The sequence below is a fragment of the Notamacropus eugenii genome, chromosome 3 (genome assembly GCF_028372415.1).
Source record: "Notamacropus eugenii isolate mMacEug1 chromosome 3, mMacEug1.pri_v2, whole genome shotgun sequence".
Classification (NCBI taxonomy): domain Eukaryota; kingdom Metazoa; phylum Chordata; class Mammalia; order Diprotodontia; family Macropodidae; genus Notamacropus; species Notamacropus eugenii.
In genome coordinates, this window is record NC_092874.1 from 294,708,576 (window position 1) to 294,734,419 (window position 25,844).

General features: G+C 46.2%; 1 protein-coding gene across 4 annotated transcripts; it reads right to left on the minus strand.

The window, feature by feature from the left end:
- Positions 1-277: 277 nt before the first annotated feature.
- MFNG (MFNG O-fucosylpeptide 3-beta-N-acetylglucosaminyltransferase) lies at positions 278-23,955 on the minus strand. 4 transcript variants are annotated; one of them, XM_072655975.1, is made up of 9 exons: positions 22,230-22,328; positions 21,434-21,826; positions 14,394-14,442; positions 12,788-12,890; positions 8,876-9,029; positions 5,407-5,492; positions 4,501-4,666; positions 2,780-2,865; positions 278-1,872 (listed from the first exon to the last, which is right to left on the minus strand). In XM_072655975.1, exons 2-9 carry the CDS (start codon positions 21,671-21,673, stop codon positions 1,806-1,808), a joined length of 951 nt encoding a protein of 316 aa, XP_072512076.1. In that variant the 5' UTR covers positions 21,674-21,826; positions 22,230-22,328; the 3' UTR covers positions 278-1,805. The 4 variants fall into 4 exon arrangements, with proteins under 4 accessions (XP_072512076.1, XP_072512075.1, XP_072512077.1 ...); XM_072655974.1 differs by lacking the exons at positions 14,394-14,442; positions 22,230-22,328 and adding an exon at positions 23,844-23,955; XM_072655976.1 differs by lacking the exon at positions 22,230-22,328 and having other exon boundaries at positions 21,434-22,210.
- Positions 23,956-25,844: the final 1,889 nt, after the last annotated feature.

The following is a 25,844-nucleotide window of genomic DNA, read 5'->3' on the forward strand; positions in this document are numbered from 1 at the left end:
GGAGAGGAGAGAAAATAAATCCTTGTTAACAGAAAAAACCTGAGAAGTAGAGCTACAGGCTAGCAATGGGGCACCATCAAAGTATTGGTTTGTTTTGCCTCGGAAGTCAGGAACTACAGGTAAAAAATGAAACATATGTCATCAGACAAGGACAGTGTATTGATTTGTTTGCCTTAGTTGTCCTTTTTTGGATTGGAGAGGATGCTATCGAATTTCATGATGGCGGAGGAGAAGGTGCATTGGGAAATGTCAACAATGTAAAAGAAAACACCATCAATAAAATAAGAATGTTTTAATCTTCCCCTCAACCCATACAGCATCTCCCCAGACACTCATCAATCAATCCATCAATTTATCAAGTGCCTACTATGTGCCAGGCCCTGGATCCCTTATCCTTGGGGACCTCCCTTACTATACCATATTTCTGGTTACTGAGCTCAGCTTTAACCATGCAGTTTCCTGCTTCTCTCACATCCCAATTCAAATGAATTTCAATTTTTTGGAGCAAGGGTCCAGCAAAGAGCTCTCGACACTCTCCTCTTCCCTTACCACCAGGCCACATACTTTGGTACAATCATCTCACCATGTCACAGCTAGGAAGGGGCTTGAAGTGCAGGTGGAAAGGGCTTTGGATTTGGAGTCGGAAGATGTGGTTCCAAGTCTAGCTGACAAGCTCTACCTGTGTGATCTAGGCAAATTAATTTCCCACTAGAGCCTGCAAAATAGGAGACTTAAGTCATATCATCTCTAAGGTCCCTTGCCTACTCTAAATCCTAGGACTGATCACTGGAAAGGGATGTTACAGCAAGTGGAAAGGCTGAAGGAGTAAGGATGCTGCCCAATGGGCTCTCCTACTCTTTGGCCCTGTTCCAAGGAGCTTTTGGGGAGGCTTGTGGTTTCATTGGTGTAAGGAACTCCCAATTGAGGAAATTCCATTTACTAATGCAAATTAGCAACTCCTCACTTAGAGTTTTAGAGGGATCAGTACAAGTGCCTCAAGATGGGCCCCAGTATATACACATAGGTTTTTAAAGAAGAATTCAGTCTTTGACTGAGCCCTGATATCTAACTTTACTGGAGATGAGCCCAATTCATAGGTATTTGCAGTCATCCTTAGGAGGACAGAGCCCCAACAAGAGTCTGAATCAGTAGAGAGGGAGTTACAGAGTGTCAGAGCTAGTAAGGACCTCAAAACATGGAATATCAGAACCCAGAAAGTGGGAGGGACCTGAAACTGTAGTCAGAGCTAAAGACCCTTAGAACATGGAATGACACCTTAGAAGCCATCAAATCCAATCCCCTCATTTTTCAGATAAGGAAACTGAGGTCCAAAGAAGGACAGACCTGCCCCAAGATCCAGCTGGAAGTTTTGCTTTGCCCTTTGTAGACAGGTAGGACCTCCTACCCCAGGAATGTAGAAAAACTTCCTGGCCCATTTTCCCTAAAGGACTGTCCCTAACCCTCTGTTTGACTTATCCTTCACAGGCCTGCATGGAGCTCAGTCCTTTCCACCTCCCAACTCAGTCTTCCCAGTTTCCTTAGCTAATAACACTTTGCTAGGTCACATGGGAGAGATGGAGTCCCATAAATGGGAGAAATCAGTAGATGCCTTAGATGATAACCACTGTCCAAACCCAGACCTCATCCTGAAAGAAGTCAGGAAACCAAGACATTCCACCTTGCTCTTCCCTGGGAAGCCACACTGCAGAAGGAAGTTTAGGCTGGAGGTGACTTGGATCCTCTATAAGTGACACAGTAACCAAAGGCCTCTCTTGGTCTTTGTCACAAGAAGGAGGTGTCAGGAGTCACTGAGTAGCCTGCTGTGGGCACCAGGAGGTGTCAGGATAGAGGAGACAATGAAGGGATCGGAACCTGCCAAGACAAATCAACAAAAGGAAAGAACGAGACTCCCTCCCATTCTGCAACTTCCTCCATAAGTCACTATCCAACTGCCTAAAGCCCAGGCACTCTCTCCTCTCTCTACCAGGTGAATGCCTGAGGCACTGCCTTGGATGAACTCCACCAGGGAAACCAAACTGCTTGGGAGTGAGGAGGGGCAGGAATGGCAAGGGCTGGTAAATTCCTATAAGCCAGGGGTATCAGACTGAGGGACTGTAATCTATTGAAATTGAGGGGTGGGAGAAGGCAGGAATGGTGCTCCTATCCACCCTTGGAATAGGTGGATATAATATTATAGGCACCAAAAATCAATACCCACACCCATGTAAATTTCCTCCACATCATCTTCCATAAGGCCCCAAGGGGAAGAGTAAGTACCACTGTGTTTAAGGTAGAGAGGAAAATTCAGATTTCAATATAACAAACATTCTAATCATCAGAGCCTTCCAACAATCAAACAGGCTACTTTGATAGGTATTGAGTTCTTTGTCATTGTTTAAATGGAAATGGGATGGCCACTTGTATGTAGGGCATATCAGGGTGTTATTGTTTCTCTAAGAGCCGCCCAGGATAACCTCAAAGGTCCCTTCCAACTCTTTGATCCTGAGGTTCCCATTCTCCCAATCTCCCAATTTAGGTTATCTCCACTGTAAACTTGACTGATCAAGCTGGAGAAATGTTCTGACTAAAATCTCTTTTCCTAATTGTTCCTCCCCTCTAAAAATTTAATCCCTACTTTTTAGCACCTTGGTAGCAAACTAGAATTCACTGAGAGTAAGACAATCCCAGCCTTGCCCATACAGCTCTTCTCTAGCCACAACTACCCTTCTCATTTCTCCCCAACCACAATCCCTTCTGGATCCATCAGAGGAGGACACACCTGGAGGGATCTTCTTGTGAAGAGAAGGGGCCCTCCAGGTTAATGGCATTGAGTTTCTTCTCAAAGATTCCGTAACTGAGAGTGACCTGGGTGGACAGAAGAGGAGAGAAGGATTTGAGGGAGGGAAGGGACAAGGGAGTAGGATCAGAGATAAATGGAAGGAAGAATGGCTTTGGACTTAAAGGTCATGGGTTCGAATCTTGCCTCTCTTAATTACAACCTGTACAACCTTGGACAGTCCTCAGTCTCCTCACATGCAAAGTCAGAGAGTTTGACTATCAGATGACTAAGGAGGTCCAGTACTAAATCTTTGATTACATAGCAATAGCTATTAAAGACCCAGGTCTGTAAAATGGTCCAACACTGGACACTGATAGGATTTTATTCCACAGAAGTGACACTAAAGAAGTATTTTCCTTTGCTTTTCACCCTAAGCACCTTTGCACATGCACCCTAAAGAGTCTGGGGTCTTTTCACCTGACTTGCTGCAGGAAACCTACTGTACGTGTTGTCCCCCTCTATGAGAGTGTGAGCTCCTGTAGAATAGCCATGGTCTTGCCTTTCTGCTTGTTTCCCAAGCATTTAGCACAGTGCTTGGCACCAAGTCAGGGCTTAGTAAATGCTTTTTCATTTACTCATCCCATGATGAGATTCAAGCATGGGACAAATAAGGTTCTTTATCATACAACATTGGATCTTGATGCAGTTCTTCATGGACAGGAACCATGAGCATGGTCTTTAGAAAACCACAAAGACAAGTGAGCCAAAGAATTACCAATTGACTTACAGTGGGAATAGACCGTACCATAAGACCCATGATAACTCTCTAAATTAAAAGACTTTGTGGAAGAAATGTAGTATGGGCTTGAGGTGGGCTGATTTTACAGTGAAAAATGAGAAGCAAAAGATGGACACCTTTAATACATCTGCCAGTCGGCACATGTTAAGAGTCCACTATGTGCCAGGAATGAGGGATAAAAAGACAAAAATGAGACAATCCCTGCCCACAAGAAGTTTATATTCTCTTGGGCAAAATAACATGTACATATCAACCAAGAAATCCATGAACATTTATTAAGTGCCTACTGTGTACCAGGAGCTGTGGATCTCTGATGTCAATACACATATTTTCGAGTATTAAAAGAATCGGAAACAGATTATCTAGATACTGAGTGGCTCCTCTTTAGGGGATTATTGGAAGATGTGAGGAAAAACTGCTCAGGATAAAAGATGAAACACCCACACAGTGGGACCATCTTAGAACATGGAATATCAGACCTGGGGAAGACTAATTTATTAGAAAGAGGACTTGGGGTCAAATTTCAGCTATTCCACTTACAACCTTTGTGATGCAGTATCTCAGTTTCCTCCTTTGTAAAAAGAGTGATTGGATTCTAAGTGATGAGTCCCTTCTGAGGTCTCTCAGGTCCCTTCCAGCTCTACTTCTGAGTTCTAAGATCTCAGAACATGGAACATTAAAGCTGGGAGTAACCTTAGAGTGCATCTATTCCAAAACTCTCTTTTTATAAAACTAGAAAGTGAGGCTGAGCGAGAAGTGACTTACTCAAGGTTATACAGTGGGTTAGTAGAAGAGGCTCCCCAAAGGGATAGAGGAATAGGTAGATTTGACACCCCCCTACCCCACAGACAGTTCTTGGCCCACCTGTCATCCCAACCAAGAGCCAGCCCATTTCTTATTCCTCTCCTCTTTTCCAACTCACCTGATTTGGGAGCTGGGAAGCCCCAAGAATCTGTAGGTTCTCCAGGTGGGAGTGGAACAGAGGGCTGGGGAGTAGGCGGCGCCCCAGCTTGCACTCAACAATGTAACCCACAGTGCAATCATCAGGTAGTCGGATCCTAGTGGAGGTGCTCAGGAAATTGGGGCCACTGGAAGAAGAAGAAGCCTCTTGCTGAGCAGGCTTAGCTAGACTTGGCTCGTGACCATTCTTTCATGCCCACCTCCCTCTTAAAGCCTTCCCTGGTCCCCTCTACTCTTTCCCATCAGGTATCCCTTATCTCATTTAATCTTCACAACGTCAATAGACTGACACCTAGGAAGGTTCTGACTTGTTCAAGATCACTCAGGTAGGAGGTATGGAGTTTCCTGATCCCAGGTCCAGGACTCTCCATTGTACTATCCTACCTTTCTTTCCATGGTCCAATCTGACAATCCCCAACATTCTATTGGTAAGAAGTCTTATAATCACAGACAAGATAATGAAGATTTATCAAGTGCTTACTATGTGTCAGACCATGTGCTAAACAATGGGGTTACAAAAAAAATTGAAAGAGCTTGTTGTCCTGCTCCATTTTGAGATGAATAAATTAAGGCCTAGAGAGATGAACCATAAGGTCATACAAGTAGTAAACTAGACCTGAAAGGTAATTTAGAAGTCATCTAGTCCAATAACTTCATTTTGCAGATGAGAAAACTAGAGAAAGTGACTTTCCCAGGGTCACACAGCCACAGTGTTAGAAAGGGAATTCGAACCCATATCCAATGAGAGTTCCCTCTCAAACACCTCCTGCTACAGAAGAAGCTTCCTCATGGCCCCAGTGTCCAAAGATCCCCCCAGCTGGGCATTCCCAAGCCACCCCACCAGCCATCCCCTCGAGGTCCTGCTCACCTGGCCCATGGCACCATCTTCCTGGCCAATTTTCTGTTGATACAGAAACCAGCTCCACCTGTAGCAAACCAGAATCGTACTGGCCTCTGAAGGAGAGAAGAGCAAAGACTGGGATTGGCTGGGGACCCTCTGGACCCTAGGAAATGGCCAGACCCTTCAAATCCCCCCACCCAGAGCAGGAGTGTGGCTCAACATGAGAAGTATTCCAATGGCCTCTTCTCCAACGGTAGGATGACACAGTGGAAAGAACATTGGATCTGGTACCAGACACCTTGGGTTCAAATCTCACCTCTCATACTAGCTGTGTGACCTCGGGCAAATCACTGCCCCTCTCTGGGCCTCAGTTTTCTCATCTGTGCATGATAGCTCAGACATTCTATGAGCCTATGGAGGTCATTTGCTGCTCTAAGAACTCAGCTTCTATGGAGTCCCTTCAAATCCATGAAGACTTTCTTGATACCTCCAGCTTTCCTACCCAGTCACTGTATGTAGATGCCCTCCCCTTCATCCTTGAATCCCTTGCCCTGTTGAGCTTCCTATGTTTCTCCACCTAAACAACTCCCATCAATTGGCACCTTCCATTGTCTACAATCTATCCTTCCTACTCCAGATTGACCAGATGAGGAAGTACACCACCAAATCATGTAAGCTCATCTCATCTGTGCCACCATTGCTATATAGCCTTCCTTTTAGACATTTCTTGGTGATTCCCTTATCACACTTCCCATAATAATTCTTCCCAGTCTTCTATTTCCTCCCCAAGAAGCCTCTACTATACACTGGCCCCATTCCCTTATAACACATGACCTCACCTGCTTTTTACTGAGAAAAATTGTGGCCATCTGGTAGGAAATTGAATTAACTCTCCCCTTAAGGTCTCTAAAACTCTCCATATTCTCATTCAGCCTTTCCTCCTTCCCAAAAGTTTTAAGAAGATGAGGTAGCCATCCCTTTTGCCAAGGCTATTGATTCCACTTGTACCCTCCAACTCACTGTCTCAAATCCTGGTTCTGACACTAAGTACCTGTGTGGTTTGAGGCAAGTTACTTAACATCTCTGGGCCTCAGTTTCCTGTTCTGTAAAATGAGAGAACTAACCTAGAAGACCTTTAAAGTCCCTTCCAACTATTACTCTCTAATCATCTGCTCCAGTTCTCCTCCTTGTCCTTGCTCCATCAATCATTCTCTCCTCTCAGGCATTTTTAATCTCTTCTTCTTCTTGGCTCCTTTCCCCAAAGCCTATAAATATATTCAGGGCTTCCCCAAACTAAAAAAAGGGAAAAAAATTTAAGCTTCCCTGACCTTGACCATCTGCTTAATAAATGCTTTGTCATTCCTTCATTCTCTCCTCCCCTTCCTTGCCAAAATCCTAGAAAGAGCCGTCAACACGAGCTGCTTCCATTGACTTCCTCACCACCCACTCATTCCTCAAATCTTCACAGTCTGGCTTCCATCCCCACCAATCAATTGCAACTACTCTTTCCAGAATCAGTGATGACTTCCTTACTGACAAATCTAATGACCTTTTTCACCCATCTTGATCGCACATGACTTGCCTAAGGCATCTGACACTGTTGATCTCAATCTCTTGGTTTCTTGACACTGCACTTGCCAAACTCTTCTCCTTCTGATTCCATCTTCTTTGTCTTCCACTTTGGCTCTAACTTGCTGTAAGACCATGGATAATAATAATAACAAATATACTCACTCCCCCTAACTATCCTTGAGAATTCAAGTCATAAACTACACTGAACCCAGAACATCATGACAGACATAACAGTTGGCCCCAGTTGCCTGGATATAACATTGACTGGTAAAATTTTAAGGGCAATGATTTTAATAGACGTCACATACCAAAGACTCATAATCTCCAGCCTACGTGAAATGAAAAGCTTTCAAAATATAGAGACCTAGGGAGGAAATCTTAAGTACCTAGAAACAAAGCTCCCAGAGCTGTCCCAAGGATGTCCCATAGAGAGCCTACAAAGGCTAAACTTACATCCCAACACTTGAACACATTTGTAAAAATCAACCATTTCATCTATCATCATCCACAAAACATTCAATGTGGATAGGAACTAGACCTGTGATTTCATTAATATAGGGAACTCCCAGATGAGGAAAATCCCTCTACCAATGCAGGTTGGCACCTTCTCTGTCACCTAAAGTCTTAGAGCACTCATTGATTAAGTGATTTTCCCAGGGTTACACAACCACCATGAATCAGGAGAAAAACTGAAACTTAGATCTTCCTGGCTTCTCAATTAGTTCTTTATCTACCAGGCTTCATTAAACATTAAACAAAGCAGGATATCACCTTGTCCCAGGACAATTTATGTTTGAACTTCATTAAAAAAAGATGAGAATAAGATGACAATAATAAGAGTAGCTTTTATGCTTATAACACTTTGATGTTTACAAAACCTTTTATATACACCCAGCAAGCACACATACTGCCTTATTTAATCCTCACAATCACCATGTGATGTAGTCCCCACTTTTTACAGGTAAGGAAACTGAGACTTAGAGAGAGAAGGCTTAGTTAAGGCAAGGGAAGAGGATAAGCATTCATATAGAACTTACTGGACAGCTAGGTGTCAAAGGGGATAGAGTGTTTGCCCTGGAATCAAGAGGTCTTGAGTTCAAATGTGACCTCAGACACTTCCTAGCTGCATGCCTCTTAGTAAACAACTTCACCTTGTTTGCCTCAGTTTTTTTATCTGTCAAATGAGATGGAGGAGGAAATGGTAAAAACCCCTCCAGTAGCTCTGCCAAGAAAACTCCAAATAGGGTCATGAAGATTTGGACGTGACCGATCAACAAAACGATAGTACCTACTATAGACCAAGCACTTGACAAATATTTCATTTAATCCTTACAACAGCCTTTTGAAGTAAGTGCCATTATTATCCCTACTTTATGTATGAGAAAGCTGGGACAACCATAGGTTTAGTAACTTGCCCAAGGTCATACAGCTCATAAGTATTTGAGGTCAGGTCTGAACTCTGGACTTTCTGACTTCAGGCCCAGCATTCTATCCACTGTACTGCCAGCTGCCCTGGAAAGGGACATCCCCAGGATCATGAAGCTAGTAAATGTCTGACTTCAAATCTCCCTACTTCAAATCTATCCCTCTATTCATTGTTCCATGATAAGCAAATCACTTCCTCTCTCTGGACTTCATTTTCCTCATGTGTATAACGAGGGAGCAGAACTCTGGACCTAAAATGGATATCCTCTTCAGTCTATAGACATAGATAAGAATCTGCAGCCTATAGAGGTAAAGTGACTTGCCCAAAAGTCACAACGCAACACATTTGAACTCAGGTCCTCTGATCCCAGAGACAATGCTCATTCTCCTATATAATGGTTGCTAAGTCCCCATTCAAAGTCATCTTTGTCTCCCTCTCCTCCCTCTCCCCTCCCCTGAGAACTCCCAGCCAGCATAGCGAGTAGGGAGCAGCACTGACCATCTGATTGTTGGGCATTGGCTCTGAAGCCTTGATGGGCCTGTTCAGACTTGGTTTCCCAACATACACATCCCAGTTGGGTGAGAAGGAGGACAGGAGAGTCAGCAGAGCCTCTGAGTTCAGGTAATTGTCATCATCCAAGTGGCAGAACCAACTGGGGGAAGAGACAGATACAGTCATTTCTCAGGCAGCCTCTTGGGGCAGAATCTGGAGTCCCCCGTCCCTCTAGCCTTACAGCAATACAACAAGAAAAGCTACCAAGGTAGTGACAGAACCTCATAGATGAGATGAGATGATAACTGAGAAGCAGTTTGTCTGAAAAAGAACTGGGTGACTTATTGAACCACAAGCTTCACAAGTCAGCAGGATTATGTGGTAGAAAAGAGAAGACAAAAGCTAATTTGATTTGGATCTGCATTAAGTGAGGCTTCGTGTGAAGGACTAGAGAGGGATCAATCCCACTGGCCTCTGACCCTGTCAAGCTGCATTTGCAGGTTCAACCTCATTGTGGGATAAAAGGACTTGGATGTGCTAAGAGTGCATTGTCGGGGGAGACTAGCCTTCTTCTGGAGGTTCTACCTTCAAGAAGAGGTTTGTTGATATATTAGAGGGAGGCTGGATTGGCTAGCATCTGAGGTTCTCTTTGGTTCTAGGTTCTGGGATTCCTGGGTGAGCATCCTCCCTTCTGACTTCTTGAGAAGCCTCTCCACTCTGTGTCAGTTTCTCTGTCTAGTTTCAACTCAGGTCTTCCTGGCTCTAGACTTTGCACGCTATCCATTAGATTGGAGGCTTCTCAAACTTTATGGGAACTATGTCTCTAGATTCTGAGGGGGAGGATATGAATTTTTAGCCCTGGCTTGCTGGGGAAGCAGATAGGTAGTAAAGTGGATGGAATTCTGGGCTTAAGGTCAGGAAGATCTGCCTCAGACATTTACTAACTATATGACCTTAACAAGTCACTTAACCACTATTTGCCTCAGTTTCCTCAACTATAAAATAGGGATAATAACAACAACTATCTCCCAGGGTTGTTGTGAGGATCAAATGAGATCACTAAGGACAGTGCCTGACACATAGTAGGTGCTTGATGAATGAATGCTAACTAATTGTTACTGAGGCAAGTGACTGCCTCTCTAGGCCACACTTCCCTCATCTATAACCCGTTGGGGTTAGACTAGGTTTCCTGGATGTCTTTTTCCTGCTTGGACATTCCAGTATTCTGTGTTTCTGCTCTGATAAGCGACATGGACCATACATGCATTAGCAATCCATAGAGAGGGGGAACTCAAGTGGACTGAGGTGGTCAGGGAGGGCTTCTCAGGGGAGGGGTTCCTAAGCTGTGTCATGAAGGATGAACAGAATTTCTTTTCAAAGGAAGATGATCTTGGGGAAGGAAGACTCCTTCCGTTTCTAATTTCTAGCTGTTATCGATTGTTCACAGCTCAGTGTGAATTCATTTAATTAGCTGGCTTTCTCTTTGACTATTGGCTGGAAGCCTCCCCACTAAAGGAATGGAATGAATTGGGATGGGAAAGCATTTATGAGGCCCTTACTTTGTGCCAAGCCCTGTGTTAAGTGACAGGGCTACAAGTAAGAAAGGGAGAGAGCCCCTGCTCTCAGAGAGCTTACACATTAATTAGGAGAAATGATAGTTGGGAAAGGGGGATTTGGGAATATTGCTGATTCATTTTTTAAAATAGTACTTTCCTTGAAATAGCCCTGAGGCACTATTAATGCCATTACTTCCATTTGGCCTGGGGGAAACTGAGGCAGAGAGCTTAGTGACTTTCCCAAGTTTGTAACAAAAAGTATCAGACACTGAATTCAAACCCAGGTCTTCTGATCTCTCTTTCCCACACCACACACCTAGGTGGTGCAGGGGATAGAGCAGATAGAAAGATCTAAATTCTATTCTCCCTCAGATTCCAGCTGACATTCTGGCCAAGACACTTTAATCACTCAGAATCAGTTACTCCTTGTCTGTAAAATGAAGGGGGAAGGATTTGGATATGATTAAAGGGAATTCGGGGCACTGATTGGTTCTGGGATGTATTTTCTAGGTGGCCAGAGAACAGAATTTAAAAAAGGCATTAATTCTTGGGCGTAGGGGACCCTGGGCAAATCATTTAACCACTCTCAGTCTCAGTTTCCTCATCTGTAAAATTAGGGGGTTGGAACTACATTTTTTTAAAATTTGGTTTTATTTTCAATTCCAAATTATCTACCTTTCTCCTTCTCCTTCCCCACCCATTGAGAAAGAAAGAAAAATAAACCCATTAAACTAGGTATAGTCATGCGAAATAAATTCCTAGATTAGGGAAGGAAGGAAGGAAGGAAGGAAGGAAGGAAGGAAGGAAGGAAGGAAGGAAGGAAGGAAGGAAGGAGAGGAGGAAGGAAGGAAGAAGAATATATGCTTCAGTTTGAACTCAGAATCTATCAGCTCTCCACTCGGAAGTGAGTATCATGTTTTATCATGAGCCCTTGGGAGTTCTGGGGTCATCGTATTAATCGGAGGTGCTAAGTCTTTCAAAGATGATTATAATATTGCTGCTACTGGATAAACTGTTGTCCTGTTTCTGCTTGCTTCACTTTCCATCAGTTCCTACAAATCTTACTGTCAGGAGGAGCAGCTCTGAAAGTCTAAGAGCTCTGATCAGTTCAATGACCAACTATGATTCCAGAGGATCAAGAATGAAGCCTGCTGCCTATCTTCTGACAGAGAGGAGATGGTCTCCAGATACACAATAAGACTCACATTTGGAGCATAGCCAACGTGGGCCCAAGTAGGTGGGACAGTGGATGGAGTACAGGCCCTGGAGGGAGGAAGATTCATCTTCCTGAGTTCAAATCCAATTTCAGATACTTCCTAGCTGTGTGACCCTGGGCAAGTCACTTAACCCTTTTTGCTCAGTTTCCTTATCTGTGAAATGAATCAGGGGAGGAAATGGCAAATCACTTCAATATTTCTGCCAAAAAAATCCAAATGGAGTCACAAAAAGTCAGACATGACTGAAACAACTGAAAGACAATAACAATGTGGGACTTTGTTTGGCTTGACTAGGAATATTTATCACAAGGGTTTTGGTTTTGCTTTTTTTGCGGGGGGAAAGGGAGGTAGAGAGACAATAAATCTTTCTTCATTGAAAAAATAAAATTTCACTTATAAAAAAGAGAGGGTCAGATCCGATGGTCTCTAATGTCACTTCTAGTTCTAAATCTACAATCCAATTATCTAAGTGTCCACAAAGAAATATAACACTAAGAAAAAAGGTGACCTGTGTCATAAAGGGAGGGGGGCCATGAAGGCAGATGAAAAAGGGCTCAAAGACTGAGGAGGGGGAGCACCAAAGACCAATTCATGGAGACTTCTCTACACTATCAGCTCACCTCCACTTCCCAGAAGCCCTTGCATCCCTCAGAACTGATCCCACACCATCTTCTCCTTCAAGGAGAAGCCTTTCTTGATCCCCTCCCAACAGCTCATACCTTCACTCTCTCCCTCAAATGCACTGTGTACGCACCTCATCCGCACATTTTACGTGTTGATTTATTTACAAGTTTTGTCCCCTAATAAAATATAATCTTCTTGAAGGCAGGGTCTGTTTCATTCTTTGTCTTGGCAGCCCAATGCCTGGGACACAAGAGGGATCTAATAAATGCTTGTTGATTGATAGTCAGTAAGCTATCTACTCTACATCCAGTCATGTACTCATGCTAGGTAAGAGACAAGAGTGAGGATATAAACGGTCCCTGACCTCAGAAAGTTCCCATTCTTCTGATGAAAGCTAACACCATTCAGCCACAGCTAAAACTACTTCTTCTAAGAATCCTCAGGGTCCTTATTCTGGGTCCATGACCATACCCACCTCATTTGGTGCAGGGCCCTGTTGGACACCACCCAAATCCACTGACCTCAATCCACTGGCCAGGAAGGCATCAAACTCAGCTGCCATCTTGCAGGACAAGGCTGGGTGGCTGTGCTCAGCAGAGCAGTTTGTGACCACTAGGTGAGGCCCTGGAGAGGAGACAGGAAAATCAGTGAAATGGGGGCTCTCCATCCCTTTGCTCTCTTCCCCTTTGCCAGGCCTGTGTTTCAACAGTCCAGCCTCCATTGAAATTTAGGGTTCAGGTGCTAAGAGAATGAGATTCACTCATCTGATCAAGTAGTGGAATAATATTCAGACTCACAGAGAGGCAGAATGGGGAGGTAGCTTGGTCTGGGCCTAGGATCCATGAATTCAACAGCATGAGGAACTCCCAGTGGGCAAAACTCCCTTCACCTATGGAGCTCAACAACTGACAATTTACTTGGATACCAAGAGGTGAAGTGACCTGTCTCTGGTCAGACAGTTTATGACAAAAGAACTTGAACCTAGGTCTTCTTGACTCCAAGGTCAGTGTTTTTAAGGAAGGGACTTGAGAACAGGGAGCATCAGAGCTGTGTATGACCTTAAAATATGGAATGTCGGAGCTAAGACAACCACAGAACATGGAATGTCAGAGCTGGGAAGAGCCTTAGAGAGGGACCTTAGAACAGGAAATATAAAAACCTGGGAGATTTAGAACAGGAGATGTCAGTGCTGGGAGAGACATTAGAAATCATCTAGTGCAATTCTCTCCTTTGACACATCAGCAGGACTGAGGCCTAGAAAGTGACTTTACCAAGATCCTCTATCCTATTAGGTAACAGAGCTGAGACTCCCTTCCAGACTTTCGTGACTGAGCTTTTCATCTTTACACCCCACCTCCATTCTGCTGTCTCTGCCCACTTTCCCTCTGCTCCCGAGGTCATCATCCCTCCCCCTCACAGCTGTCCCTCAGAGAGATCAGCCCCCTCCTGTGTTGAAGGGAAATGCAAGTTCCAAGGGAGAATCATCCTCTTCCCTTCAGGGAATGTTCACTCCTCAAAACAGTCCCAGGGCAGAAGCTAATGACTCTAACTTTGGGGAGAAAATGGGCTTCCCCAGGAGATATCTCCTCACTTATGACCATTAAAGATACATCCTGGCCTCTTTTCTAGATAAATTTATGTACTTTTACACGGAGACAGGAGAAAGGGGGACGAATAGGTATTTATATAGCACTTACACTGTGCTCAGGGCTCTACAAATATCTCATTTGATCCTCACAATTCAGGGAAGTAGGTGTTATTATGATCCCATTTTACAGTTGAAAAAACTGAGGCAAGGGAGGAAAGAAGACTCTCCCATCCCATAGCCTGATCTTCCCCAAGGACTGTGTCCTAGATCAGGTCAAGAATTCCCACACATCCACCTCAGAGACCCCAGGGTCAGGAGACAGCAAAGCACAAAGGAAAAAACGGTCAGTGTATCTAAAGTCAGAGGAGCTGGGTTCCAATTCCAACTCTGCCACTTATTACCTACATGATATGGGCAAAGTCACACCAGCCCTGCAGGTCCCTCTCATCACTGGATTAGATAAATTTTACAGTCCAGTTGCAGCTTTCAGTCCCACGGTAGGGAGGGTCCCAGCCCCAGGAAGGAAAGGGGACTGTTACCTAGTCTTTCCTGGAGGGTGTGGTCCTCTCCATCGGTGAAGATGTAGGTCTACAGGGAAAAACCAGAGAGGAAGAAGGGGTTACTGGGAGTTGGTCCCAGAGCCTTCTTCAGGTGAGGGGTCAGCATCAGGATGTGTGTGTGTTTGTCCATTGCCGAACACCATGCCATCAGAGAAACGATGACATGACTTGCACTTGACTTTGTTTTGAGTGAGGGAGGGATGTGCAAGATCACCAGCCTCACTTCTCCTCCAGAATCATCTGAATCCAGTTTCCAGATATTCACCAGGATGACTGGAGATGACCCAGGATGAGGCAACTGGGGTTAAGTGACTTGCCCAAGGTCACACAGCTAGTGAGTGTCAAGTGTCTGAGGTGAGATTTGAACTCAGGTCCTCCTGACTCCTGCACTGGTGCTCTATCCACTGCACCACCTAGCTGTCCCATCAGGATGACAAATGCAGACTCATCGTGGCCTCTTCAGCTACAGCTATGTTCTTTTACACAGAGACAGAAGAAGGAAAGGAGGTAAGCATTAATACAGTGCCTACTGTATACCAGACACTGCTCACGTGATCCTCTCAACAGCTCTGGGAGGTAGGTCATGATCCTCATTTTCCTTTTATTTTTTTCCAATTACATGTAAAGACAGATTATAACATTAATTTTTTTTCATTTTGAGTTTCAGATTTTCTCCCTCCTTCCCTCTCCTCCCCCTTCTGTAAGATAGTCAGCAATTTGATATAGGTTACATATGTGTGATCATGTAAAACATATTTCCATTTTAGTGATGTTGTGAAAGAAGAAAAAGACTAAAAGAAAAAAACATGAAAAAGTAAAGAAAGTGAAATTAGTCAACGTCAGTCAGCATTCGGGCTCCATCAGTTCTTTCTCTGGAGGCAGAGATCATTTTCATCATAAGTCCTTTGGAACTGTATGATCCCCATTTTCAGTTGAGGAAACTGAGTCAGAACACAGGTAAACACAAAAAACAAAGGGGTCACAGCGTGCAAGACTGGATTTGAAGTCAGGTCTTCCTGACTCCCAGCCCAGCACCCTACCCCCATACCACCTCGCTGCCTCAGACAGCTGTTATTTATATTAACACACTCATGCTTTACAGAAAAACAGGAATTGGCCCTGTGGTTTTCTTGGTGCAGACAATGCCTATGGAGCAAACTCCCTCTGCCAGGGAGGGCTAGTATCTTATCTGCAAGTGACAGATTTAGAGAGTTATCTAGCACAGAAAGGTTGTGCCTTGGCCCAATACAGCAAACAGAAAGTCAGGAAGATCTAAGTTCAAGCCCTGCCTGATGCTGGGCAAGGCACTTAGCCCTGTATGCCTCAATTTCCTTATTTGTAACATGGACGTAATAATAGCACCTCCATCCCAGACTTATGAAAATCAAATTAGATGTTATCTATAAAGTGCTTTGGAAACCCTGAAGCATCATATATGTGCTAATTGTTATCTCATACGGGTATTACATATTTATCACCCATATTTCATATGGATCAGAACAGGCCTTGAACCCAAGCCTTCTTCCCTCTTTATCAGTTACAGTACCTTGCTACCCTTACAGAGAGATGCAGTCTCAGAAGTCCTTCCCTTCCCCTCTCCCCCATCTATCTCCCTGTCTCTTTCTCTCCCTCCCTCCCTTTCTCTCTCTCTGTCTCTCAATCTCTGTCTCTGTCTTTTTGTCTCTGTCTCTCTTTGTGTCCCTGTCTCTTTGTGTGTCTCTATCTCTCTGTCTCTGTGTCTCTGCATGTGTGTCTCTCTCCCTCTCTGTCTCTCCTTTTCTGTCTCTGTCACACACACACACACACACACACACACACACACATACACTTCGTGTCCAGTCTCCCACACAGACACACCCTTTACAGCAACAGCTTTCTCAGTATTACACGCATCCCCTGACACCCAGGTACAGACACCTATGTCCAGGTCCTTATATCCTTCAGGGCCATCCCGCTGAGCTGTGGGAGGTGGGGGTGGGGTGAGGGGTTCTGAGCAGGCAACTTTCCAGCAGGTTCATCTCCTTTCCCTTTCTTCTTTTCCACAGCTTTGTATTTGATCCCCCCACCCCATTTCTCATCCTCCCTGCTGATTTCCTGGTTAATTCATTCTGGGCAAGTCTGGCCCCGTGGGAAATGGATTTGGCTCCAGTTTCATGCACACACGAACACACCACACACACACACATCATTCAGCCCCCTCCCCACTACCACACAAAGAAACACATTACCTATGCCTCAATCCTTTGTTCTATCCTTTCTTGAAAGTCTCTGTAACCCTTGGTACAGCAACTCATCCTCACTGTTTTTCCACCAGGGTGCAGGATCATAGAATCATACACTTAACCATAATCGCTCCCATTTAGGAAAGACTTTAAGGCTTAAAAAGCACTTTCCATGTGTTATCTCATTCTGTGGAGACGTAGACAGTTGTGTTCAAGTATTTGAAGGTCTCTCTTCTGGAAATGGGATTAGCCTTTTTTCCTTCCAGATCTAACTCCCATCATCCTAAACCCTGGAACCTGCCTAAGGCTCAGATGTGGGCACAGGAGCAGTCCTGCCAGCTTTCACCTCCTAGAGGGCTGAATTAGGAAGGGAGGCTTTGGATGGGAGCCATTGGACCTGGGTTCCAATTTTTTCTTTGATGCTTAGTTAGGACCACTCTTGAGTAGCAAATCCTTCTATCTTTCTGGATAGGAAGATTTATATAATAAGGGCCTTGAGTTACATGACACTCCCCCCCCCACAAGGCCCCTTTCCACTTTAAATCTATAAAGAAATAGAAAGACTTGAATATAGTAGGAGAACCTAGAATCCTGACTCTGTGATCAGGGGCAAGGCATTTAATCTCTCCAGGTCTCAGTCTCCCCATTTGTAAAATGAGAAAAGGGCCCCCAAGGCTCCTTCCTGCTCTGGAGACAGGGGACCTGAGTTCTGATACTGCCTCTAAATAAGTCTCAATTTCCTTCCTTACTAAAAGGTTCTGTAGACTTTCCCTCAGAACAGCTTATGATTGGACCCCGTGACCTCTGGGGTCCCCTCAAGCCCCTTGCTTCTGTGATCTTTCTGAGTTCTCCTTGTCTCTGGGTGAGGAGGGGCTGGGCCAGACGAGACTTTGTAAAAAATGCCCAACGGCAGCCGGAACAGTGAGTGGAAAACTGCCACCCAGGGTTCAATAGATTGAAAAGAAGCACATCTGTTCCAAAGAAAGGGATGGTGGGGCTCCCCGCCCACTGGGGCTGCCCCCGCCCAACTCCATCCACCACCACAAGGGAGAGGGATCAGCAGGGCAAATAACCAGGGACGGGAGCCACCCCGTCCCCCAGCCACAATGGAGAGGCCCCGGCACCAAGCTGCCAAACAATGGCTCCACCTGCCACTCTGCCCACTTAACACACAAGACCAGGGCTGGGGGCGGACCAGCTTAGAGGAGTTAACCACAGCGTCCCCCTCTCCCTCTCCTTCTCCTCCCAACCCTGCAGAGGAATAGTGCTGGGGATGACCAGACTCAGAAGGCCACTGGGGTCCAGGATGCCCTGGGGACCACTTCTTGTGAGCCAGGAGACTGCAGGATTGATGAATTAAAAAAGGAATTAGAAAGTATTTGTGCAGTGCTTACTATGTCCCAAAGATCACAGAAACTTAGCGTTTGAAGGGCCCAACCAGAATAGCTGACACTTCTAGGGCATTCCAAAGTTTGCAGAACATTTTACTCAGTGTTTGGTACAGTGAAAGGAACCCTAGTTCTAGAGCTAGAGGACCTGAGTTCAGATCTCCCCTCTCCCATGACGTCTGTGAAACAAGGGGGGTAGACTTGGTGCCCTTCGAGGGGTCTTCCAGTTCTAGTCTCCCTGTGACTTGTGTGGCTTGAAAAGGCCCCTTGATAGCCTTGGATCTCAGTTTCCTCATCTGTAAAATGAGTGAGGAGGGTTGCATGAACCTCCTCCAGCTTGGACTTTCTAATCCTGTTATGAAGCCATTCTCCTTCCAGCTCCTTCCTTAGTAAGCCTCTTCCTCTGCCTCCTCATCCATTGACACACATACTTAGAATCAAAGGCTTTAGATTGAGGAGAGGTCATGTAGTCCAACCCCCTTTTTACAGAGGAGGAAACTGAGGATGGGAAAAATCAAGTGACCCATGGTCACTCATGTATCAGAGACCAGATTTGAACCCAGCCCCTCTGGACCCCAATCTACTAGTTTCTTCACTGTCCCTTTGCCATTATCCACACATGCCTACCACACTCACCAGCCAGACATCTCCTGATCCCACCCCTTTCAGTGACAGAGTATCTACCCTACAGTCTCTCTGTGGAAACAGGCCCCACAGGAAACTCACACCGGAGGTGACAGCATGCCTCCTTCCGGTCCACCCTGGGCCACCACCTGGAAATGCCAGGAGGGGCCAGGGAAGGAAAGGGAGGAGGGCTCCTTTCTACAAGGCCCATTCTCCTCCCCCCACTCCAGCACTTACAGAGATGGGGGAGGGGGAGACAAGGAGTTGGGACCCCAGGGAAGCAGGATGGCCAAAGGTTTAGGAAGAACCCCTGGATCTTTCCTGCCCCCCTCCAGTTGTGAGCCAGCCTTAGAATCTCCCCTCCCTGGAGCCCAGCCCCCAACTCTGTCTCCACAAGAAGCTGTCTGAAGCTTTGGGCCCAGCTAGGTAGGCAAAGGGGAAACACAGGGGTGAAAGGTCATGTTTGGGGGTCAGGGGAGCCTGATTCATTCTGTTCCCCCAGAAGAGCTAGGGCCCTGAAGAACAATATATATTCGAGACCTTGCCAAGCAAAAGTGATGTGATATGAGCTCCAAGCCCTGAGAGCGGGCACCAGCAGGAAAGGCAAATAAACATAGCGTAAGGAAGACTGACAGAACAGGCCACAGAGAGATGGAGACAGAGTCACACAGGACTGCCTGGGAAGACCAGAGATGGAGATGGAGACAGAGAACAATAGATGCAGAGAGGGAGGCAGCCCCCAGCACAGATCCAATGATACTGGATACAGCAAAGCCCAGTAGGAAAGAGAAAACCCTAGCAGGCTGGTCTAGAGCCATCAGCAAGGAGGGGAAACTGAGGCAGGGAGAGCTCATGTTGCCCACATTTACACAGTTGGAATATTTGAGGAGCAGAGTTTGAACCCATTCTCCCAATTCCTGGCCCTGTCCTTTCCCCTTCATCCGGCTCCCTCTTGATCTACAAAGCATCCAAGTGAGGGTTGGTCATTACTAGTGTCAGAAAGCATTGTTGAAATACTCACAGACCTCCAGAAAGAAATAGCTCCAAACCCAAGAGAAACCAGAAAACATTGCCCTGCTCCCCAGGGGTCTCTGCAGCTGCCCTCAGGCCAGAGACAGGAACAGACTCAAAAGGGAAGAAGGACCCCATCACAGGATGGAATCTCGGAAGCCAGCAGTCCAAACTCCTCGACTTTTAGTCAAGAAAACTTGAATTCAAATCTGACCTCAGACACTTACTAGTTGTGTAACCCTGAGCACGTCACTTAACCTCCGTTTGTCTCAGTTTCCTCAATTATAAAATGGGGATAAAAATAGCACCTACCTCCCAGGGTTGTTGTGAGGATCAAATGAGATAGTATTTTGTAAAACACTTTGCAAATCTTAAAGCATTATACAAAGGCTAGCTACAACTATTATCATGGCATTTATACTCTCTCAGCCTTAGCTTCCTCATTTGTAATATATATTGATATATAAATATTAGCAGTTAGTATTATTTTTACACATGATGAAGCTGATACCCAAGGAAGGGAAGTGACTTCATAGGATCAGAGATGGAGGCTGGAAAGAACCTGCAAGAGCCTCTCATCAAACCACCTCATGTAACAGGGGAGGAGCTCAGATCCAGAGCTGATGTGACTTGCCCAAGAGTATCAGGTGCTAGATTGGAACCCAGGATCTCTGAGGTCAGAGCCAGTGATCTTTCCCCAGCACTAAGCTGCCCCCAGGCTAAACATCCCATTCTTTCTACCCTTCATCATTCTGGTTGCCCTCTTCTGAGTACTTCAGCTTTGTGACCTTGAATAAATCACTGCGCCTCGGTTTTTCCATCTGTAAAAATGAGAGTATTGGACTAGCTAGTCCCTTTGGGCTCTAGACCTGGAGTCCTATGACCCTCAGGGCAGAGCAGCACTTCCTTATTTCTGGAAGATTTGTCTCATTTAAAGTCCCCCCCAGATTACCATCCTTTGCTAAACCTTCATATCTGAATGTGGATTTGTTGACTGCAATCTCCCTACTGACACTGAGTCATTGACCTCTAAAGGACAAAGATCACCTGGGTTTCTGGAATAGATTCCTGTTATGGTTTGACCAAGACAATTAGAGCCATCCAGGAATGGAATATTTGTCTCAGGAGGGCTGTGGACATCCCCCCTGCCTCCCATTGCTCCAGGTGTCCAAATAGAGCCTGAAGGAACACTTGTCAGAGATAACATGAAGGTTGAACATAGACCCCTCCCCAGGCCTCTTCCAGCTCAGAGACTCTGGGATTCTGCCCCTCCTCAATCTAACTATGACCCTGTGATAAATAGCAACCCCTTCAGGGACTTCACTTCCTATCCCCCCAAACTCTCTGTCACTCAGTGCCAGGCACTGGGGGAGGAGAACCTTTGCTTGGGATGATGGTCCCTGGCAGAGACAGCTTTGCCCAGAAAAGTTACAGAATCTCAGAGGACCACAGATTCCAAGCTTGGAGGCACCTGGAAGCCACCAGTCCAACCCTGGATGAGGAAAGTCAATTCTTGGGGAGGTGACATGTCCAAGGTCACCCAGGCAACCTCAGAAAAGACTGCCTCTTCAACCCATCTCCAAAGAGCCTTCTCCAGTCTCCCCTTGAAGGCCTCCAGGGAGAGGGAAGCAGATCTCTCCAAGGGCTGCCCATTTCCCTTAGGAATGATTTTAATTCCTGTCACAGCCCTTAGCTGTGTCAGCCCCTCAGTCTCAGGAGAGATCCTCAGGCCCCTGGCAGATGTGCCCCAAGTTTCTGTAGCCCCTCAACTCACCTGCTTCCTTGCCCTTGAGATCCAAGTGTCCAGCAGCAGCTGCAGTCGGGACCTGTGGAAGCTCTGGGTTGTCTTGACAGCAATGTAGACTTCTGTGAGTGCCAGGGCCCCCAGCCTGGTGCTGTTCTCCCCAGGACCTGTCCCACTGAGCCCCGGGGTCCTGTGTCTCACCGAGAAGAGTGCCACACAGAAGAGGGTGACAGAGACCCCAGAGAGTCCATGCAGGAGATGAGGCCGCATCAGATGCAAGGTGGACAGATGAGGGGCTCCTCTGTCTCTCTGTATCCCAAAGTCTCAGATCAACCCCCGCTTCCCAAAAGAGCAGGGATGAAGAACCAATCAGGGTGCCAAGTCCAGCAGGCATGAGGGCCAAGGGCCTGATACAGGAATGGTCTGGAAACAGAAGAGGGAAGAAAAAGCTTAGGGGTTAGAAGAAAGAAGAAATGAATGAGGGAACCCTGAAAACTCCAAACCCAAAGAGTCCTGATGTGTGTCAGTCCCAAAGCAGAAAGGAGAGGAGGGGAGGGAAGGGAAGAGGAGGGGAGGAGAGGAGAAGAGAGTAGGGCTGGGGAGGGGAGGGAAAGGGAGTGGAGGGGAAGGGAAGGGAGGGGAGGGGAGGGAAGGGGATGGGAGAGGAGAGGAAAGAAGAGGAGAAGAGAGGAGAGGAGAGGAGAGAGGCATGGAGGGACAGGAAGAGGAGGGGAGGGAGAGGATTGAGGAAGAGGAGGAGAGGGGAGAGGACAAGAAAGGACAGGAGAGAAGAGGAGAGCACTGGGGTCCACGCTCTGACACCCACTCAGCAGCTCCTGTCCTCCACCTGCTCGATCTGAAGCCCGTGGGCCTGTGGGCAGCCAAGGCTGCCAAGGCCAGCCTGAACCCCGCCCCCTCCTTTTATGTGCTGGGGCGGGGTTCCTTGGCCTTCCAGGGAGCCCTGGCAGCTGCTGCCCTTGGGTAGGGGGGAGGGGGAGGCAGAGGGAGGAGGGAGGAGGAAGGGAAACCAGAGACTGCGGGGAGCTCTCCAGGCTTCCTGAGCTGCTGAGGGCTCCTAATTCAACTCTGTCAAATTTAATAAGTCTTCCTCAAACCCACAGCACACCCAGCCCTGCAACAAAGGGCTAGGTTCATAGAATGCTGGCCCAGGAAAGGACCTTAGAATATACAATGTTGGAACACAAGCTGTAGGTACTGGAAGAGAACTTGAAAACAGAGGTCAAAGTGGCAAGTGAACCTAGAACATGAAATATCAAAGCTAGAAGGGATCTTAGAACATGGAATGTCAAAACTGGGAGATGTCTTAGCAATTATCTAGTCCTGAACATTATTTTATCTACTTGGAGACTGAGGCCCAGAGAGAGTGGGAGATTGCTTAAGATCACACAGAAGGGTAATTTCCAAGCCAGGACAAGATCTCAGATCTAATTCTTGGTCCAACCCTGACCACCATACCCAGATAGGGCATAGTTCCCTATCTTAAGGGAGCAAGAAACTTTTAGGGAACAACACAAGATGAGGATAGAACAAAATATTAAGATGACTACCCCATGGGGAAATGCTGGGTCAGACAATATTGAGGGGGGTTGGGAGGTGCTTCAGTTGAGTCTGAGACCTTCCCATTACTTCCCTGCAGACCAGCTCTCTGAAGAACTCTCATTAGACTCCCATCTTAGACCCTACCTCCCTCCACCTTGAGATCGAACCCCACAAAGCTCTGTCATCTCCCCTAACTAAAGGATCACAGCACCTACTCTTGGCTTCACCTGAATTTCCCAGACCCAGCTTACAAGATCTCCAGGACTTTCACACTCCAAGACAATACAGGGCCCCCCTCACCAGACAGCACCTTCACTGTTGACCTCCCTTCCCTTTGGGTTAAGAAGATGGGCATTAGGAGAAAGTATTCAAGCACCTATGATGTGCTAAGTACTTTACAAATATTATCTCCCTTGAACCTCAGAACAACCACCCTGGGAGGTAGTTACTGTTCTAATTCCCATTTTACAAAGGGGAAAACTAAGGCAAAAAAAAAAAGTTAAGTGATTTGCCCATGTAGTAAGTGGCTGAGGCTGTATTTGAACTCAGTTCTTCCTGAATCCCCTTTACCACCTAGCTGCCTTTAAGGCTTATTCCTTGCTGTCAGGATTGAGAGGACCCCCCTCTTCTCTCCACTAGGTGGTAAGCTGTCAGGATACTGGCAGCATGTGCTATGAGCATTCAATCCTGTACGTGATTTTGAAGTAATCGCCTTAAAGTCAAATTCATATCATGACTCTTCCCCACACCCACAGTCGTGTCCACCCCAGCTCAAGACACTTCAGTAGCTTCCTGCTGCCTACAAAACAAAATTCAGACCCCTCTGCCTGGCATTCAATGCCCTGTATGATTTGTCCCTACACTCCCTTCCAAGCATTACCTTTGGCTGCTACTCTGCACTCCCTCTCCGTGATATGGTCCCCATTACCAAACGTTCTCTGGATGTGGCTCTCCTTTCTGCCTAGAGTTACTATCATCACCTCATCCCACTCCTTTTACCAATAAAAATCTTGTGTGTCCTCACAAGATCAGCTGAAATGCCCCTTCCTTCAGGAAGATTTCCATGGCCTCTCAACCAAAAGCTCTTTCCCTGTGCTCTGAATTCTGATTTTCTGATCCTTATCATTTTCATCCTCAGATAGACAATCATTGTGTGACCTTGGGCAAGTCTCTGACCCTAGATGACCTTCAGTTTCTTTCCTAGGAAAACAGAGTTATCAGTCCTTGCCCTTCAGACCTCATGGAGCTGTGAGGAAATGTGCTTTGTAAACCTTAATGCACTATATACATGTGAGTTATTAGAAGGTACTGGATAAATGAAAGATCGAGGATACCCTAGGGCTGAAGAACGAGCTTGTGTTTCCCAAACACCCTTCTTCCTCCCTGACCTCCTGTATTCCTTATGATGTCCATAATCATGGCCATCACCTGCCCACCTGACCTCCCACCGGAAGCCGATCACAGAGTCACAGACCCACAGAACTAAAGTGGATAGCAGAGGGATCTAGGCCAGCTCCTCTCAGAACAGAAATGGCATTCCTTTCAATAAGCATTTCATAAAGGTCAGCCAGGCAGGCCACTGTGGTTGTTCATCCTCCAGGGATGGGAAACTGGCAATCTCCTGGGGCAGCCTCTTCTACTCTGGGAATCTTAGTCTTGGATGGGAAAGTAGCGTTTATTGGTATTATGGGATTTAGAACTGGGAGGGACCTTAGAACATGGAGTGTCAGAGCTGAGAAAGACCTTAGGATAGAGAATGTCAGAGCTGGGACGGGCCTTAGAGCAGAGACATTATTACCTCTAAATGTCTCAACATGTGTTAACCTGGGTAATTGTCACCCCCTGAGGCTCACCACATTCCACCTGCTCCCCTTTCCGTGTCCTTCCCTCTTGCCCTTCTCCCCTGGAGACAAGGTGGGTTGGAAGTGGGATGGGCATGGCACGTGCCAGGGCTCCCTCCCACTGAACTCCCCAGCCCTCAGGCAAGGAACATTCCTTGGTTAATGTTTACTGGGGGTACAGGGGCAAGTGAAATCTACCTCAAAGCCTGAGCTAGGTCTGCTGCTGTTCATAGGAAAAAACTGCCATCCAGTCCTGCTGACTCCTCTTGATTTTATAGATGAGGAAACTGAGTCCCAGAGATGTTACATACATTGTCCAGGCTTTCGCAGGTAGTGACAGGGCTGAGATTCAAACTCAAGCCTTCTGATTCCAAAACCAGTCAGGCTATCAATCAACAATCAGTCAGCTCTTTCCATGACCTAAACTTCTACCTTTGTGGTTTGAAATGGAAAGGCTCAGGTTCAGTGGATGAGAGGCAACCAGCAAGATCCATGCTTCACTGGCCCCAGGGGGATTTCTTAAAAAGAACCCCTGGACTGGAACTCTGATGAACTGGGTATTAGCTCTGCAACTTATTATGTGGCCTTGCTCGTCACCTCTGTCCATGCCTCAGTTTTCCCAACTGTAAAATAGAATTAATAGTACTTGTATAGGGAGAAGCACACTGGATTTGGGCTCAAAAGATCCAGGGGTTCAAATCCTGAGCCTGCTACCCATTCTCTGTAGGATCTAAGATAAGTCACTGGCCCTCTCTGGGCCTCAAGAGCTTCATATGTACAAGGAGGAGGGGATGGGACTAGATGACAGCTAGGGCCCTTCCAGATGTTGAGGAGGTTAGACCAGATCCCTTGGAAGCCCCCTCTAGCTAAAGAACTTAGACCCTATGAGCTCTGGTGAAGAGGAGCTCACTATTTCTCACAGCAGACCTTTCCTTTCCACTACCAAACTGCTCTAAATCTCAATGTTTCTCCTCTATTATACCATGCTGAAGTCTACAACTTGCATCCATTCCTTTCTCCCAGTTCCAACCTCAAAGGCC

Excerpts from the sequence above, each read along its gene's own strand:
- MFNG (XM_072655974.1), bottom strand. The coding sequence starts at position 23,940 with ATGATAGTAACTCTAGGCAGAAAGGAGAGCCACATCCAGAGAACGTTT. Across the intron at positions 2,866-4,500 it reads CTTCCCAGCTCCCAAATCAG|GTCACTCTCAGTTACGGAAT; the intron begins GTGAGTTGGAAA and ends CTGTCCACCCAG. Across the intron at positions 1,873-2,779 it reads TCACAAGAAGATCCCTCCAG|GTTCCGATCCCTTCATTGTC; the intron begins GTGTGTCCTCCT and ends TTGTCTTGGCAG.